At 35.1% G+C, this 19,828-nt stretch overlaps 1 protein-coding gene across 1 annotated transcript in view; it reads left to right on the top strand.

The window, feature by feature from the left end:
- Positions 1-19,828, top strand: part of FCHO2 (FCH and mu domain containing endocytic adaptor 2) — a gene marked incomplete at its 3' end in the record, with an annotated part of 101,242 nt that overhangs the window by 39,928 nt on the left and 41,486 nt on the right. The window contains exons 9-11 of the mRNA XM_082013285.1: positions 9,708-9,752; positions 11,557-11,629; positions 15,349-15,373. Of these exons, the coding sequence (XP_081869411.1) occupies positions 9,708-9,752; positions 11,557-11,629; positions 15,349-15,373 (143 nt within the window). The remainder of the gene's footprint in view (positions 1-9,707; positions 9,753-11,556; positions 11,630-15,348; positions 15,374-19,828) is intronic.

Below are 19,828 nucleotides of genomic sequence, written 5' to 3'. Positions count from 1 at the left end.
GTAGTGTCTTGGGCTCCAGGTAGCTCTTTGGGCATAAATATGGGGAAGGGAGAGTGTGAGGTAATGCTTAATAACATGTCTCTCAATGTTATTGCTCTGGTTTCAACTTTCTCCCCCCAGAGAGAAGTATCTCATACCATAAACTGCAGAAAAAGCCCACCAGGAAGAATTTCACATTGACTTTCTTTGCTTATTTACGGCGCATGTAATACAGTGCATGTCATACACTGATTAATACTTTCCATTTTGCAGTTGGGGTGCAGAGGTGGTTAAGCACATATAAGCACTTCCTTTCCCCATAAAATTAATCTTCTGTATAAGTAAATAGGAAAAGACCTTCAAAGCTCTACAAAGCAGGAACACATTACCATGGAGAGGATTTTGTCTAACTGAAAAAAGATTTTTCTGTCTGAAAAATTCTGGATAATATAAAATGCATTATCTTTTTCTTTTCTGTTTAGGAAATGGGTCCCATTAAACATCTTAACCTCTGACAATTTCATGGGTTTAAGTTCAGAACTTCAGTAAGAAACAGTACCCCTCTTAGTCTACAGGGACAATGTGTGACTGTTACAAAGACATGATTCTTTGAAGCAGTCTTTAAAGGTGAGGGCTATAATTTAACAAATTTAGAGTGCCTAGTGTTCCAAAATCTTAGCTGACTCTTCTTTAAGAAGAAAACTGTTTGAATGTGTCTGTGCATTTCTATCATGCACCTTGGAATCAGCAGAGTCATCTGTTACAATTATTTATATTTATAGACTAGGCTTATGCAGTTCTGCTGCTTTTTTTCCCCACACTCCCATATAGCTTTCACAAGACTTTTCTACTTTCAACCCAAGTTGACAGAAAAGTAGAGGTTTCAAAGACTTTATAAAAATGAGGAGTCAGAGAAGAATGACCCAACCTAGTCATACCCTGTAAGGAAAAGGCAGTTGTAATGATGTAAGTTACTAATTTGGAGAGCCAGCAGGCAGGTTAGCGTGCGTTTTTATCTAAGTGTGCATGTTGGCCAGCCACTTAAGCCTACGGATAATTCAATACCAGCCATGTCTCATGTCCTATTGTTTTTGCAGCCAGAAAAGAAATATGGGGTGAAGCTAAAGTATAAACCAGGAGAAGAGTAGAAAAGGATGAGAAAAGGGGATGGGAGTGGTGAGGAGGACGGGACTTGGGGAGCGTGGCGTTCTGCAGACTGGCATCTTAGCTCACATTGATTTTGCTGCTCATAGATCTCCTGCTTTCATAAATCTCAGCTGAAACTTCCGATGTTTGTTGTCATATTCAGGTATTGCAGGCTAGCTGTTCTTTAACTTGAAACGTTGCCTTGTGTACATGTTTAATGACTCTTCTTGAAAATTCTTGTGTTATCTGAGCAATAAAAAATATTTTCTTTGTAAATTGAAGATATTTGACACGTTTTTAATTCAGAGAAAAAAAATCTTCTATCTCCTTGCTGCTGCTGAACATCTTAATTGATAATAATTATTTTAAAGCTACTCAGATTATGATCCTTTTCTGCTTTGTTTTTGCTCCGTAAACCACATGGGAATACTGCCACTTGGGACTAGTCTGATTGCTGTGTTCACGGAGCTTGGACTGACAGTACCTGAAAAGCCTGAGATGAATAATGTTTCCTTTGATCGGCTGAACTGAGTGCAGGGCTGGAAGCCTAGTAACAGTATCAGGGTTAGAATTGATTGCTTGTTTAGTAGATGCTCTCCCTGCATGTTAATTCCTTGGAAGTGTTTAAACTTTCCTTGGAAGTGCTACATATGTTGCTACTGATAGTTGTAGTTAGTTATGCTGCCACTATCACTTCTATCTTTTCTTCTCCAAAAGGAGTACTAGCACCATGCTATAATTTTCTTTTTCCAACGTGTATCTCTAGAGACTGTATATCAGCTAGGCTGATATGTATTCCTGAGAATGTAACAAAGAGTAGTCAGAAATTCAGTGATTGTTGTGGTGGAACTGTGTATTTAAAGAGTGAGATTAAAGGATGCGGTTTTAGCATCCTTTTTTTTATTATTATTTCAATATTTTCCCTCAGATTGGCCTGTTAACAGGCCAGTTATATTTTCCGTACCTTAGCCTCTTTTTGGCAAAGTAGAGTTGACTGAGTACAGAAACTAATGTTTGCTTGCGGCAGTCTGGTACTAGCATGATGCATTTATCATAAATATGTTATGATTAACAGCCATTCATCTTTAGTCTGCATTCCTACAAATAAGATATGCTTGAATTTGGTTTTGTTTCTTCTTTTTTTTAAATCTAGAGTAAGCAGTCCTTTTCTGGGGAAAAAAAAATTTCTCCTTATCTTTTCATAAAATCACTTCTCTTTTTTGGACAGGCAATAACAAGAATTTAGTGTTAGAAACAGTAATGTTGAGAAAATATATTTTGGCTTCCCGGCTTCTAAATTTGAAAGCTTGAAATTTTTTTATAAACATGTCACAGGATCAGATGATAGCAAGAAAAAGATTGCTTATATGTTTGTGTACATACAAAATTGACCTTTGTGATGCAGCTTAACATCTAAACACTAAAAGCAGTCATTTGTTTTGACAGCAGAATTAATTGAGGCTAAAACAGTCGAAATTCCACTTGTATCAAGCTGTTCATTAGGAATTGCTGTCTGGCTTTAGTGCTGTCAGAAAAATAACCTGTTCTGCTATGATTAAATAGCAGAATGATGGTCGGTCCACTGAATTTGAGAGAGAGGTTGAATAAACTTTCTACTGCGGAAACAATTCAGAAGTGACACGCTGCAAGGGGGGTCAGAATGTGCATTGATATCCAGCTGAGCTGTCAACTGGCACTGAGCCAGGCACGCAAAGCTTTGCCATTTGAAGCAGCATGTGAAGCATATGCAGTTTAAAAAAAAAGTCCTCCTTTCATGCATGATTTACAGTCAAAGAGAAAAACTTTTGTTTTTATCAAAAACAAGAATATGGTTTGTTATTGTATTTGTAACTACAAGTACAGGTTTAGAGTTCTTTTAAAAGCTTTTGCTTGAAACAGATATGTTAATGTTTATATGTGTGCATGTGTGTGTAAACTGATTCCTCAGGATGGGGGGAAGGGCAGATTTTTTTTTGAGTGTTTGAATGTTTCCAGTTATTGAAAATCAAATGTAGTTAATAAAAATATATGCTTGGTTGGCATAATGTTTTTTCTGTCATGCATACCCCCCTTAAACTAGAAGGGACATAGTTTCCAAAAGCAGATGCAAATGTAAAGGAGTTTTTAGTTGATTTGTTGACTTCTTGATTTGTTTACCTTTTTAGCTCTGCAGGATTTTCCAGTTCATTGATATACTTACTGGGGGCTCTTTTTCAGGGTATGACATAACGTTATGTTTTCCTTCCCAGTAATAGTAGTCGGCTTTTGTATTTGCCTTGTTTGTTTAAGAATCCAAACAGTAAAACTTTTTTTTCCCTCTCTGTTGAGGAAAGTACAAATTATTTTATTGTTTTGACCTTAGGAAAACATTCTCCCAATGTCTCCCTCACAGAGGTTTTGTCTAAGAGGTATACAAATAGCTTAGAAAACCTATCTCTAGGGTTTTGTGAAGACAGGTTTTGTAACTCTTTTCAGGGCAGTTGACAACAAACTTGACTGTCTTCAAGATAATTAGTGTCACTTTGTAGATTAATTAAGTAGCAGGTGTAAGGTTGTTATTTATAAACTCTTTTCTGTAGTTGCCTTATGTATACTCTGAAAATGCTGTTCCCATAAGTGTGGGCTAAATATGTAGTAGATACTGTACCATAATTTACAGCGCAATTACATTTTCTTCATTCATCTTTGAACAAGATCAGTATCTCCTTATTACTAGCCATCCGCTTTGCCTCTTAGGGTCATGAAAGTTGACAAACTTATATGCCCCTTCTAAGAAGAAGAGCAGTACATATATTTTCTGAACAGTCTAGGAGATGCATGCCAAGCTGCAGACTCACTGGTGCTTAATTTATGCCAGTGTCACTTATTGTAAGTTATTAGACTAATTAAAATTCTTAAAACCCCATTTATTCAAATTACCTTTTGCCTTTTCTGTTCTAGCAAACCAAAGCTTTCTCATTTCCAGGAGCCTAACTGACCTAGTCCTGATTTATTTGCTTCAGCCTCTTGTCAAATCGCAGCTGTCTGTTTCCATGTGTCTGCAGAACCGTCATCCATTTGCCTTTTCTTCATGTCCATATCTGTCCTGGCTGGTAGAATGCTGTGAGCTGCAGCAGCTTGCCTTGGAAAATGCTTTAGGGTGATGCTTGGTGGGAATGTTTACATGCAATTAGAGGAGCTTACTGATTTTTGACAACTGCTCCCTTTCTAGAATATAAGATTCTCATTAGCGTACTGTTAGCTAGGTATGCATCCTTAAGTGACTGAAATCCCACCAGATACTCATATCTCTTTCTGTTATAAAAGCTAACCTTCATTTATGCACTGTATTTTTTTTTCTGTTCTGTGTGTGTACAGTAACAAATACTTTCAAGTCTGTGCACAGGTATTTGAGATGCTTAAGCCATAGTTACCATTCTATGTATCAATGTAACAGGCAAAACAGACTAAAAAAAGTCTCTTGAGCCTGAAACTACCCATGCTTAACCCAGTAGAACTTTAATTCAGGGACTTTTGCAAGGGTTGGACTAGAGGTCAGCTGTAACTTTTTACTTACTCCAGTAAGTGTCTTAAAATGGTTTTTATGTTTTAAATCTTAAAACGATTTTTACAGTGGTGCTTTAGTTCTAGTATTTTCTTTTCTTTTGTCTTCGTGTGAATGTTTAGGAATAGGATTCCTTCTTAATTCACATTGTTGGCTTGTCTGTTATGAGAAAAAAACCCAAAGGAAATCTCAATGTTTTGACTGTAGTACTTCAGAATATCATTATTATCATCATTATCATCATCACTATCATCATCACTTCAACACCTAGATGGTCCTTTTCGGTGCTTTGGCCTACCACGTGACAGGGACTCTAGAGACTGCTACAGGGAATGTCTTCAGTCCCTAGCATCAGCAATACTTCTTAAATGTGAAACATTGCTTTTCTTTCTTTGAATGTTACAACGGACAATGAATCTGTGTACTTCCTTCAGAAATTTTGACCATTATAATCTTCCAGGTTTTGAGCTGAATCCTTGTTTGTGTTAAGCCTTTTTGTGTACTTCAGTCATTGGGCACAAGTCTCTTCAGAAAACTTTTCTGCCTCTTAGAGAAGAGGTAGTGCATCCACCTTAAAATCTTCATGTAGCTGTTACAAAAGTTACTGTGATACCAACACATGAGTTTGCATGCTTTGACTTGTATCTGTATATTACAGCTGACTAGCCAACCTACTCGGAGTTTTTGACTATATCTAATGATTAAGGAACCAGGAGTCAGAAAGATAGATGTTACAGTGGTGCAGAGAAGAAAGGTTTTTGAGGGTTTTTTTGCAGTGATAGTGCAGATGCTTTTGTTTCTGTATGCACAAGTACAGTGGACAATGCAGAGCAACTTCTTAAGAAAGCATCCACATTCCTTATTGATGCTATGTTTCCATAGCAATATGTGTGCCTAAGACCTTTTGGCTGGGTAGGAGACCACAGCTGGTTTTAGCAGGAGGCGATGTGGTCACAGCACACACTTCTGGCTGGGCTACAGTATTATTACCTCTTTGGGCACAAAGACATCTGCCCGCAGCTGAGCTACCAAAATCTCATCACAGCTACCCTGTTTTCTAAACTGGGTAGAGTGCCGCAGAAAAAGTCTAATGTTATTTTGGTTTAAAAATACTACTCCCCAGGCAAAACATGGTACTCTTTACAGCAGGCATATAAGAAGCAGAACTGTTGGGAGATCTGAAGTTACAGAACACAACGCTAAGAAAATTAAAAACTGCTACAAATTTCACTGTACTCTGCTCACTGGGGCAAAATGTTTGCATTTGTCTTTGCTGCAAGCAAATAATGCAACATGTCTTATATTGGTGAGGATGGGTTAAATACAAATTTTACTAAACCAGCAAACATCTTTGGGCATTGGAGGAAAATGCTGAACTTAATTTTTTAATGTTTGTGGTTCATTAGGGACAGTCACTGGCACCTTGAAGTTCTGAGATTCCAAAGGATGAAGGGCCCTATAGAAATTTAAGTAGGAAAAGTAAGTTAGGCTCAAAAGATGCTTCAAATTGTAACGAATTCACACATTTTGTTGTCAAAAAATGCTGTTTTCTTGGTGGTTGTTTATCTTTCCTGCAGTAAAGCAGCTAGTAAATGCAGAGGAAGGAAGGAGCACATGTTGGGACAAAGGACTCCTATGGTAACTCTGCCCATTTTGATGAAGCATAAAATAAGCTAATAGATATCATTAAGCAGAAAATGTATTTAGAATTTCCAGGTTAACTTCATAGATCTTAGTGAAAGATGGGACCTGCTTACTGAATTTTTTTTGCATAGCTTCCATCTCATTCCTATCTCAGACAATTCTTCAGGATTTTTTCAGAGATTTTTTCAGAGATTGCATTTTATAGTCTTCCCTATGAGAAAAGAATACATTGTTGTAAGAGTGAAGTGAGATTGTGGGGGGTAAACCAGCTTTCGTTAAACCTAAGTGAAAATGCTAATCTGATCTTCATATTTGTGCATTTCTGTACTAAGCATGAATGTTTGTCTCTTCGAACAAAAAGGTTATCAAGCTGTAAAAAAACCACCTTCAAAGACAAGTGTTATGCAAGTGTAAAGTCCAAAATGCAGGAACTTGGATGTGTTGTTAAAGAAAATCTTTGTTTTGTGCTTGTGTTAGAAGTGAAAGTTAAAAATGCTGCTCTGAAATAAGAATGAGTTTTACTTGAGCCTTGAATATTTATTTTAATCATTCGTGTAAAAGTCTTAAAAGTCTGGAGATCAGTCTTTAGCTATAAAGGGTAAAGAAAAAGATGGTATTCTGAAAAAGCTTGAGTATTGTTTTTCTTTAAAAATGTGTTTAATTCTCTGTTGTTTACAGTTTTTTACTCTGTTTTTGTTTTGGGGATGAGTGTTTGTGGTTGGTTTGGCTTTGTTGGTTTTTTTTTTCCCGGCCAAATGAGAATATGTATAGAAGCAAGAAATAGAAGTAGTTGAATCCTTAGCAATGATGAAAAATGTATTGTGTGAAGTGTAGTGCTGAAGAAGTAATGGATTTGTCCTTCAGCTCTATGGTTTATGGTATTTTTCTTAATTTCTTGCTCAATATATTTTGAACAATAGAGTTTAAATTCCAAAAATAAAATGTTGATGAAACTAGTGTGGGGATGTAGCCATTTACAGTTCTCTAAACCTTTTTTTCTGGATTTCTTTGCTAGTTTTTATTTTGTGAGATACCCAGATGTGCTGATTTGTGGAACACTCTGACTTTGGTTTACTGTGAGTGGAGAGCAAAGGAGAAGGGACTGCAAAACCCCTTAAAATGCCCATGTATTTACATATTTAATCGAATGAGAGAGCTGTTAGGAATTTGTATTTCATCTTTTTATATTGAATAAGTAGACTTGTGTTTGAAATTATTTAATAACTGCAATTTGAAGGGCAGTTAAGACTGCCATTTGAGATTGGTCTTTTGATATTCTGCTCTCAAGAGCTTCATCTGGAGGACAAACAATTGCATCATGATAAATGTGTTATTGATGAGTTCTAGTCCCAGGTTCTCATCCTGCTGCTAGTTTTACAAGCGCTCGGATCTTTTTCTACTGGCAGGGAAAATTTCGAAGACTCAGTCTGAATTACAATCAATACAAGTCATTACTTTGAGCACACCTTTTTTTTAAAAAAAAAAAAAGCATTAGAAGGTTGCAAAATTTCAAAGAAAATGCCTGGTATATTTTATCTAACATGTCTAAAATCATTCAATTTGCTTAACATTGGTGAGGATTGAGTTACATTGTCAGCTTCTCAATTGTCTTTCTCTTTGGTTGACATAAGCGTAATTTTTTTCATTTGCAGTTTTGAGAAATGCTATCAAAATGTAGCTTTTATACCGTGTTGAACACAATTTTGCACTGCAGGAGTTAAATACATACTGGGGGTTACAGTGCAAATAGAACCATTTGAGGAACTTAGCTGCATGAATCAAATACAAATTAATCCCAGTTGTGTAATTTACAATGCTAATTCACAGCTAAATTATTTTTTACTTTCATTGTGGCATCTCTAATTGCAGCACAATAATTTGCTATAGTGTATTATTTGAAATCAAACTGAAGCTTGTAGTCTTCATGTTTCTTGTATCTGAGATCTATTTATGTCAGCTATTTATTTTAAGACTAAGAGTATGACATACTCATTTTGAAAATAGTACAAGTGAAAATCCTGGGAAATGCTTTCAAGTACACCTTTTCTTTTATGTGAAAACACCCTGAAAATTGCACAGCTCTTGGTTTTATGGTGGATGGTCAGGAATAATCATAACTTCATAATAAATACAAGTAAATTGGAGCATTTACTAGCAGGTGTGTTTTGGGGCAGGAGTGAAAGTAGTTTCTGTATTTGAGGTTCCCACAATGGCTTTACTTCCAGTTGGTTTTAATTGACATTTTCAAGATTTTAAACTCTCACTTGAAGTAGTTGCGTAAGTGTGTGTGGGGTGGGATTTTGGTTGCCTTTGAGTATGGAATCAGGAACTTTTTTTTCCCCCTCTATTTTATCTGTAATGTGCTTATGTATAAACTTGTGTGCACTCCGTCAAAATTATTACAGAAAGGTAAATAATAACCCGTGTGTCTCAGTGCTAGCATGGTAAACTTTGTTTTTTCTTCTGTGGATACAGTTGCAAGCTAGCGTTTCAAAGGAGGGCCAAAGGGCTCCTTCTTAGAATGGGCTGAAAGTAATGGTGCCTGCCTGCGTGTGCTCTGTGTTCTGCTTGCACTTGCACAACTGCGGGTGTGATTCTGCCATCCCCTGAACAACGTCCTATGGAAAATCACTGTCTTTTCTGCACATTTGCTCCCTAAAAGGGCTCATAGTGGCGTTAAATAAATTCTGTAGCTGGCTAGGTTGTAGGAATAAGGGTTAGGACTTCACTTTGCAATGACAGTTGACTGTTTCTTTGTGCCAACTGTAATGGAAGGCCATAATAATGAATTTATTTAGATACAGCACTTAACTAGTGTTCTGTGCTTTTTTGTCCTGTGTATCAATTACTTTTTTTATGTTTTTTGTCTTCTTTATTGCTGTGTTTGAGATTCTGCATGCCACTTTTAACTGTCTAGATAATTGGCTATGAAGAAGAAACAGAAGAGCTAACAATAAAGACTTGGCAAAAGTATGACTCTCAAAATTAGGGCTATAGCAGTGCTTTTTTCCTTTTCAGTTTTTCTTTCTATACCTCTTGTTCATTAAAAGAAGATAAAGTGAAAACTTCACGTTGATACTATATTGTAGGGGCAATTTTGAATGAGGACACCAGTTAGAGATGTTTTATGTGGTTGTACTAACATAGGCAATTGAATTGTATTTAGACAGTGTGCACTAGTGTTTTTCAGTATGAAAGAGTGAAAATATTTAATGATTTATGGTATGCATATGATTTTGCAATCTGTTTGACCATTGGCAGGGTAATTGTGTTTTTCAATTACGACCTAAATTTATGATTAAATTATCTAGTATAATCAGGAAATATTAATAGTTGTTAAAATATCTTAGATTAAATTTGACCTAATGTTTATCTTCATTGACATTTCTTTAAGGCCCTATTGAATTTGAAGAATGTAACACATCCAGTGCAGCTGAAGGTGAGTTGTTGTAGCATAGTTATTTACGTAAGAATGCTGTGGATAAGGACCTGAAACTGTGGAGTGAAGGGTATTTATTGTGTGAATATGTATAACTTTGAAGTACTCCAGTAGAATAGGGAGCAGTTTTCCTTTTGAGAAACAAACTTCAGTGAAAATGAGACCTATGATACTTTATAAGCCTAATGCACAAAGGCCAGAGAATTTGAATGTTTCTTATAAATATACTTTGGCTAAGGCCCTCTCTTTGCAGAGGTTTGGATTTGGTTCACTTGCAACTGTGTTGTAACTTAATTTACAAGTGTTAAAACATGGCTCAAGCTATTTCATTGTTTACCATGTTAGTTATACCAAGTCTAATATAGTGTTATGGTTGCAAAGCCTTTCTTTGTTGGTGTAGCTTATTTTGCTTAGGGGATTGTTTTAAGTGGTTAAGAACTGCCTTATTTGCATAAGCTATGTATTTACTTTTGGGACAAAGAAGTTGACAGTGTAGCTGTAGCAGCCCACAACTTCTAAGTTGCCAAGTTTGCAGCTGAGACTTAAAATCTTTTTTGACTGAAGCAGAGAGAATCCATGTTCAGAAACTTCTCTGATAACTCCATTTGTCATTGGTTTGGGCTGCATAAGGCACAGAAAGAAAATAAAGCCCAGACTAGCATTTTAAAATAACTTCCTAGCAAATTCTGTCTCTATTAAAATACCAGATATGGCGGAGTTTACAGCTATCTGATTTGAGAAGTTTTGAGTTATTTAACCCTGAAAGTATCTACGAGTAGACAGGATCCTTATGTGCTATGTAATCTATTTCTCTAAAGGAGAGTATAATGATTTTTTTAAAAGAAGTACTTGAATTCTCCATTGTTAAATTTTGGAAACCAAATTATTTCCACCATTTTGCTCAAAAGCATGCTGTCAGTAGTATCATACATCAAAACAAATTGTAGACTACTTGGATCAGATGTTTGCACTTAGTCATTTTGTTTGGCAGTCTGCTTTGCTTCAGCAAAAATTGGAGGGAGAAGCAGACATGGCAGCAAGTCTGACTGAATATTTAAATGTATTTTCATTTCAGTACATTAAATGGGTATGAAAGCAAACTTTTTTCTGTACTGTAGCTATATGTATCCAGTGCTAAAAATGGGGAAGAAACGACAGAGGGGAGGCATGGTTCCAGATTCAGTGAGAGCCAGCCTTAGAGCTGACTATAGCACTGGGCAATCATGAACTCTGCACCAGCTGGAAGGCCAAGAGGCATTCTCTTTTTTTACAGGACCAAGATCCTACTTCTTAGGAAAGACAGGGGCTTGCAGCAACTGGGAACATGCAGGGAAATAGCAACAGGGCGTTGAACTGCAGTAGCTGCAAGAGGCTGGGTTCAGTTTCTGATCTAAGGGCATTGGCTATTCAGGATCAGCTGGAGCAATAGCTCCTGCTGAGTTTCTGTGAGCAGAGTTCCCTTTCTCAAAACTGGCACTACACCTATTTTCTATAAAAAAGAAGTGACAGTCTGCATACCCAATGTGGAGAGTTGGATGTACAATGCCAAGCAGTTTTATAAAGGACATATGTTATTAATGTGTTGAATCATATTTTAATTTAATTTTTTGATTGGTATGTTACTTAACAAATTGGAATATTGTTCCCTTAGTTTGGTTCCATACCTATCTCCACTGTTAGATTTTTATATCACTTGTGGTGGCATTTAGGGGGGATGTATTGGCATTGGTATGTACCTGTGTTTGACATCACTAAATACACGCTTATCTCTTTGATCTTTAAATGAAAAGTGTTTGTTCCATAGGGATAAAACCACGGAAGAGGAAGCCTTTTGGTTTATCAGGAATAATGAAAAAAGAAAAAGATACTGAATCTGTGTAAGTATATTTCCATCTTGAAGGCTTCTCTTGTACAAAAAACAGTAAAAGAATGGAGATAAACATCAGCTGATAATTAACAAAAAATCAGTTTATAACAGAAGTTTGGAGGAATGCTATGAATATGAAAACATCACAGCTATTGAAGATTTTTGTAACTAAGGATTTTAAGGAAATAACATAAATATGTTCATTCTAGTCTCTTTGTGTTTCATTCTTTCCTGTGCATAGGTAAGTAGTTCTCCCCTGTTCTACCTTTCAATATTATAGGTAATGTGATTCTTATATGTACTCCTAATGAAATAATAGCTCTGTACATGGAAAAAGTATTGAATGGCTGTCCCTGCAGAATTGAAGCTTCTGTTATTTTATTAGAAAAACTTTTGTGTACAATATCAAAGGACAGAAGAATCTTTGAATGTTTTTTCAGTATATCATGTGCACACTCATTTCTGGAAGACCATCATTCTAACTCATGACTTGTCCCAGCTATACCCTTTGCCATATTCATTGTATGTGCTCTGTCTCACAGGAGTTACAGCTCTTCAGAAAGTGAGTTTGAATAAAAGTTCTTAGATGGATTGGTCGCAGTCAATGTGTTAGCATTTATGGTCACTATATTCCAATGTATTTTTTTCATAATTTCAAGATGTGTTTTCTCAATAGAAATATTTAGTTTAATAGAAAATAGCTTACAATTTGACAAACTTAGTAATATATAAATATTTTTAGAGGCAACATCTGCCTACATACCATTTGAAATTACTTTTAAAAAATTTTTTACCAGCCTTAGTTTTTAATATAATGCTGAAAAGTTAATGACCTAAGAACTGCAGGTGCTCATCATTTGCACGTGCCTTATAGCAGTTTTTCTTTTGGTGTTTAATTTTAATAGTGATACAGTTCTAAATCCTGCTTTTTCTTCTCTCTGTCATGATGCCTTTAGGGCTCCAAGGTGTTGGTTTTTTAAGTAATTCTTCTATATTTCTGTCTTTTCTGTGATTTAGTCTTTCCCCCACCCTCTTCTGTGCTTTAAGCTGGAGTAAATGGTGGTAGAAGTGTTGATATAGTGTGATTTTGGTCAGCAATAATCTGAGAATACTCTTTTGTTAGAAAGAATTATTTTTTTCATGAAGATTTGGTTTAAAATAACTAAATTAAAATGTTATAAATATTTTATTATATTTGTGTTTAAACAGCTGTAGTGCACTCTTAAAAAGTAATCCATTCTCTCTGGAAAGTTATTTACTACACTTTTTTTTTGTGACACAAAACTGCTGTAGTATCAAACTGCAAAAAAAGTATGTTCCATCCTTTGCCTTTCATGTCTTGCATTTACTTAATTGCAAAGTAGTGATTTTGATAATATTGTGTACTGTTGTTTGATTGAATTCCGTAGCTGTCAATTTTCCTTGCCCAACAAAAAAATTATTTTGCCACCACGTGGTTTATTACTCAAGCTGATCTCATCTCATGTATGTAATAAGCCTCCTTGCAAACCAGGCGTCTTCCATCCATTCTTTGGCAGATGATGAAATGTAATCTAGCTCCAGCAAAGATTTAGGGCTCTTAACAGTAGTTTTCTGGAGCAGGTAAAGACCTGGAAGTATGTAGGGAAGGACTCTTACTTAACCCATGACATAGGCTTTTATAGAGATTCTTGCATGAATCCATAACTTCTAAATTAACTAGAACATCGCAAATAAATAACAGAGGATTCATTATGTGATTAAGTGAAATATCTAATAGTTATTTATGGTCTCTCTAAAAAAAATTATTGATAGTCTAAATTTTGTCTGATTTCATCTTCAGCTGATGACCCTGTTACAGGCTGTACATGATAAAACACTATCATCATAAACATCTCTGTAAACGTTAAGTCCTTTCTTAGTATCTTGTTAAATTAGGCTGTCATCTTATTTGGTTTGTGTAGAATGGGCTTTCAACATCTAAAAAAACTCTCATGGTTTTTAGGCTTTTTGGTTTATCAATACAGTTTTTACCGTGTTGACACCTAAACTGGATGTTTCATCTAGTAACGGTTTTACACAGGGAGATACCCGTGTATTCTATTACATACTGCTATACAGGTTAGTCAAGGATTTCACTTCTTTTTGTAACCACTGCTTTGCATGATTTGGTTGTTTTAGTTTTTGTCTGTAATCCCTAAATTCCCTTACAGAATCCCCATTTGCTGAAATTTTACCTCATACTAGAAGTCTTTAACCTTAAAAGAAAGATCATGCATCTAGTGATGTAAAAGCACATGTGTCAAAACCTGATGTCCTCATTTTCCACTTCACCAGCATTTGCAAACTATTGACTTTGCAGCTTGAGAACAGATCCTGGGAGGTACTGTTGGTGTTCCTCTGAATTATACTAGATTTGCCATTACTTTTTGAGATCTATTAGCTTGCTAATTTTGAAAATCTTCATTATGGGCTGAATTACTTTCATTGTAGTTTGCCTCACATCTTTCACACTTCTTAACTTTTATGGACCTCAGGCCATCTTGTTTTTTAAAACCACATGTCAGAAAATCTATTTGTTATATCTTTTGAGAGAAGTCTAATACTTTGTCTCATTGAGCTGTAAAATAGATTTTAAAATAGTTCTTTATTGCTGTGGATTCAGTTTAGCCAGCAGAGGGAGGTAAGACGTAAGTCAATTAGAAACTTGGTCACTTATATTTTCTTTTGTGTGAGGCCTTTCAGAGGAGACAGGGTCCTTTATCTCACTGTCAATTCCTTAACAGGGTGTACTGAATTTCATACTAATGCTTCCATGCTAGCAAGTTTTCATACCTGTTTTTAAAGACACTGTAGTTTTTGCATTTAACGTGTTTAGCCTTTCAGAGAAGATTATTTAGATTGCAATAAATTTTATTTTTTTTCATCTTCTTTCTACAAGTGGATGTTTAGGGTCTTCAGTTTGATTATATAAAAACACTGTTGTTCAGTTACATTGGGACTTAACAGCTTTATTTGTCAGCATGCAAATTAGAGAGGACTTATATGCTACTCAAGTATTCCCACATTCTGTAAATGTAATTGCTTTGGCTTTTTGCAGACATCAGAGAGAATCAGTGTAATTCATTTTTTAAAAATACTACCACTTAAATAAGGTTATAGTGGAAAAATATAACATTTCTGAATAATATGCTTGCAATCACTGCCTTTCTGCTGATGAGTTTTGGGGTTTTGTTTTTAAAGTGCATATTAGGAGGGTACTCTATTTTTTTCTGGCATCTTCTAGCTCTTGACTGCAACTGTGTTTGACAAACACAAACTAAGAATGAAATTCTAAAAGAGGGAAGCTCTGAATTCTTCTAAGAATAGTCTTTGGAAACTGGTTATTGTCCCAAATGTTTAGCCATACCACGTGGACTATTTCATTAGAATTGGTGACTTCTACTTGTGCACATCAACCACAGAGACCTCACTCTTAAAGTATATTCATCCAGAATACAGTGTGATACTCCTTGCTTCTCTTGATTTTACTTTTTTTTTTTTCACCTACTATGATGTGAATTTGCTTTTTAAATCTCATTCTGTTGAATGTGGATTATTTATACTGAAAATTTTAACAGAGTCTGAGAGGTAAAAGGGTCAAATGTAATGTTTCAAATTAATTTAAAATATTAAAGGAAGTACCAGAACTCTATGAAAAAAATATCTTGTGCATTTCATAATTGTATCTTTTCTTTATTTTTTTAATAGGGAGTGTCCGGATGCAGACTCGGTTGTAAGTAGACTTACTTCTAAAACAAATGCATATGCTAATATTATCAAGCACTGCAATCTGATGAAACTTAACTTATATACAGTCCCTGCAATGCATTATTTATTTGACAGAGGACTTAGTATTTTGATAACACAGTTGAAGTGTTATCAAACACTGAATGTGTGAATTTTGCTCAGTACATAATCTTTAGCAGTATATACAAATATGTCAGTAATACACTTACATTTCCTAACAATTTTATCTTTTAAACAAGGTGTTTTTACTGCACGTATTTGCTACTTTATTTTTCAAGTTAATAGTTTAAATTGCTTGACTAATAGATTATAAGTAAGAAAAAGGTTCAATTTATTGTGTACTCAACTTTGCATCATGATATTCCTTTGGTTACTTCCATTTCCTTTGAGAAATCCTTCTGATATCAGTGGGATATCTGCTTTATTACTGGCATTAGAGTGTAGCAATATGCTTCTTAAAATACAGCTTTAAATGCAGTATCTCAAGATGCGCTTTATTAATGGTCTGATTTCATTGCTGTCCGTTTGAACTGTGATACATTTTACAATTTTATTAATTAAATTCAAATAAGTGACAGTTTCACATTAAATTGGTCTGTTAATACTTTATTTCCTTAATTGAGCCTTTTCTTTTTATTTAAACATGTATGTAGTCTTGAATTGTATGTAACAGAGATTGCAGCTCGCTATACCTATGGTAGAGAATAGTTTACAGAATAATTTAAGTCATTTTCTGTAGACTGATTTGTTTTTCAGTTCATTTATTTAGATGCCAATTACATTAAACAATTTAAGTTTCCAAGTTCACCTATTCTGTGAATTTTTTTGCAATATTCTTTGCATTTAATATCTGGGAGTTTTTACCTAATATTAAAAATTCTTTTGAGAAACTTGGTTTAAAAAATCTAGTAGAACCATTCTTCTAAGTAAGGAAAAGTAAGTTTTGCCACACAATAGAACTATATGTGTAAGAACAGCCTTGTAAGTATCATCAAGACAGTTATTCTGTTCTGTGTAAAGTCATCTTGATTTAGAGCAGATTTCTTATCTTGGGTACATTTAAAGTAAAGTAACTTTAGTATTATCACTGTAATTATCAGGTTTTTCATGGAAATAGTACCTTTTGACAGTTCAGGTTGAGTCACTGGAGTGAACCACAACTGGGTTTGACTTGCAATGTTTATTTTCTTCCTTGCTTATTTTGGTCTCTACATTTTAAAAAATAAATTAGTTTAAAAAATTCAACTGTAAGTGTGTCTGACATTCTTTCTGTCTATATGAGGCACACCATATGATCACCTAAGGTAATTGTTCTGTCTAGATGTAGTTTATATTTGGTTAAAAAAAAGACCTAACTTTCATAGTGTCTAATAAGAAAACTGATACTTTCATTGCATTCTTCTTTTTCTTTTTTTTTTTTTATGCCAAACATTTTATGACTGCATTTGGAGCTGAAAATTTAGTCTACCATTTCTTCTTACTTTTTACAAGGAACAGTATTAATCTGGATGGTAGAATGCTTTGATAGCAGAAGCTGTTACTGTCATTCTCGTAAAAAAAATTATGCAGCCTACCAAAGATGAGATTAATTTCACCTCTTACAAGCAAGCACACCAGAGTGCTTTTACATTTTAGGATTGGTGTCCTCTTCTGGAAGGTCCCATTTCAAATGTTTTTAACTTTTTTTGTCTTCTACTTTATGATTTCCTTTCTGTTTAATTTTTCAAACTTAATCTAAATAGTTACAGCCATCTATAATTTCATCTATGAGGATTTGTTTCGTATGAATCTGCAATAAATTGCACATTTCAAGAAATGATTGAACTTGGAAAAGTGTTATTGAAAAAAAAAAATTTGAAGCAATTATCATTTGTGTTTGATTGCTAGAAAATACTGAGGACCACCCCTCAGATAATTCAACTTATTGAAGGTGTCTCAGGTGATTTTGGTCAGCTTTGGTCACTCACAGAAGATTGCTGCCTGGCTTTTGTGTTATTAACATGATCTTTTTTTAAAAGATGGCTTCTGTTTGTTTGTCAAGAATTTTAATAATGTGAAAGGAATGTAGGAGATAACCACTCTACAATTATTTGTAACTATAAGCACTGAGGTAAATATATTGAAATTTTAGAATTTAAGGATCCATTAAGAACTGACTTCAATACTTTATCTACCAATTCTATGTGATGCTGTGGATCTTTGAACATACAGTGCATAGTCAATACCATTAGAGCCTTCTCACTAGTCCAAAATGTGTAACGCAGTGTGTTCAAACTTGTATTTTCTGTTTCCAGAAAACAAAACAATGAGATGGTCCTAAAAAATGTCTTTTGTACCAAAGTGGAAGTTCTCGAATTTATCTGTGGCAAGCCATCTGCTTATGCTTACCCTTTTTGTAGCTGCCAGATTATATATATTAGAAAATATAATGCATTTGAATAAATTGTTAATTCCTATCAATATTTTTTTGTACCTGGTATAAGAGGGTTTTATGTGCTCATGAGTAGGAAGGCAACTGTGAACTGAGAACTGATATTTGTTAAAAAGGTTGGCCACTTCAAAAGCAGTCTCCAGATGACAGTATGTCATGAGATTTAAAATTCCTGTGCTGTTATATGTTAATCTACACATGTAACTTCCATTAAGCTAAACCTTGATAATTAAGAAAAGTAGGAAGTTAACTGTGTATACCGTAGAAAGAGATAGCAACTGTAGTCTGGCTCTGTATGTGTTTATTAACTAGAAAGTTTTTCTAAAGGCAGAACTAATTGTCTTGTTTCCCGTGGGTTTGTCATGTCTAGGAATGGTCTATAGGAAGATATGAGCTCTAATAGAAACTTTTCTTTTTGGGAAGCATTTACAAGGTTCCACTTGTGTTGAGTGAGGTCTGAATTTGGATTGCAACCTTTCCCTTGGTTGGGATGCTTGCAGATCTCCTTCTTCTACTTGACTGCCTACTTTCATGAAGACTGTAGTAATGTAATTATCTTTGAGTCCTCTGTTCTGTCTGTCAAATCCATTTGAAATTGTCCAGTAAGTTCAAAAGTAATTAAGAAGGGAGCTACAGATGCACAGAACATAATGCTGAAACTTTTTTTCATAGGAAACTGGAATGCAAACAAATGTATCAAGGCATCCAAAACTTTTCATTAACCTCTTTACATATGAGTGTAGCGTAATTACAGTTGTATAGAATTATACCCAATTTTTATTGCTGGGGACTGATTGAGTTTGGAACCATCAAACTCTTAATTAGTGGAACACAAGTGTAACCTTCTATTTAGTGAAATTCAAATGGGTTTTTTTGTTTGCATTTTGAAATGTTTTTTTGTGGCATGTTTTGAATAGCTGCCATTGATACAGGGAACAAGGCTTTGTAGTCACAGCACAAGACACGGGCACTTTGAATACCTGTTTTTCTTTCTGCATCTCTGGCAGTAGAAGAAACTGACTGGCTACTCTCTTCTCCCATGTCTTTTGGGTTAACAGGCACAGTGAGGAGAGGAGGCTGGTAATACGTAATAACCTCTGTCTTAACCTAAGGGTATACCTGAGTGAAATTTACACCTCAAATATGTCAAAAGTGGAGAGGCTGATCTTTTCTCTTGTTCCAGGCTATAAGCTTCAACTGCTTACTTTGAGTTTGCTTTGGTCCTCACCTGGATTACAAGAAGTCAGTCCAGTTCAGTAAAATGGTAGAAAATTCATTTGGCAGAAAGAGTTCAGCTGTGTTGTATCTTGAAGCATGCTGTGAGGAAAACTTGATAACGAACTCTCATAACCACTGTATATATTCCAGAAGAGAAAACAGGCAGAAATCAAGCTGAAGTGTAGTGAGCGTTCTTTGCTTCTTGACTGATGGTGACTTACAAGCTGTAAGCAGTGCTAACATTGCTGGGGAGGAGCCAAATGAAGTAGCTAGACTACAATATGCTCCACATGTTCCTCTCTTGTCCTTTCTATGTAGCTCAGAGGAGCTAATGACATGGTAATGGTGTGGCTTCTTCCATTGCTTTTGGATGACAGATGGAACAGAGCAGGGAAACTAAGACAAAATATTCACCAAAACTCAAAAAATAAGTTTGGGCAATAGAATACTTAGTCCTTATGCTTCTGGTGTAGACAGTTTTATTTTGTTATTTATTATGTTCTTATGTTCTATTTCTTTAAAAAACTGTTCACCCCACAAAGTTCATAGAACATACTGATGCAAAGACAGAGTTATAAGCCCTAAGTTTTTCATGTATTTTTAAAACTATATAATACCTTAATTAGTAATGTGTCGTATTACATCTGCAAACACAGAGAGGACTCTGTGGTTTTTATAGCTATACGTTTAATTGCTTAACAGAATCTCTGAGAATGTGAAACCTTCTTCCAGGGAAGTCTACCTTTCCAGTTACTTCCACAGTTCAATTCACATTCGTATTGAGCTTTTTTT

This window comes from Phaethon aethereus, assembly GCF_964289735.1.
Source record: "Phaethon aethereus genome assembly, chromosome: Z".
NCBI classification, from domain to species: Eukaryota; Metazoa; Chordata; class Aves; order Phaethontiformes; family Phaethontidae; genus Phaethon; species Phaethon aethereus.
This window is presented reverse-complemented; position numbering and strand designations above follow the sequence as displayed.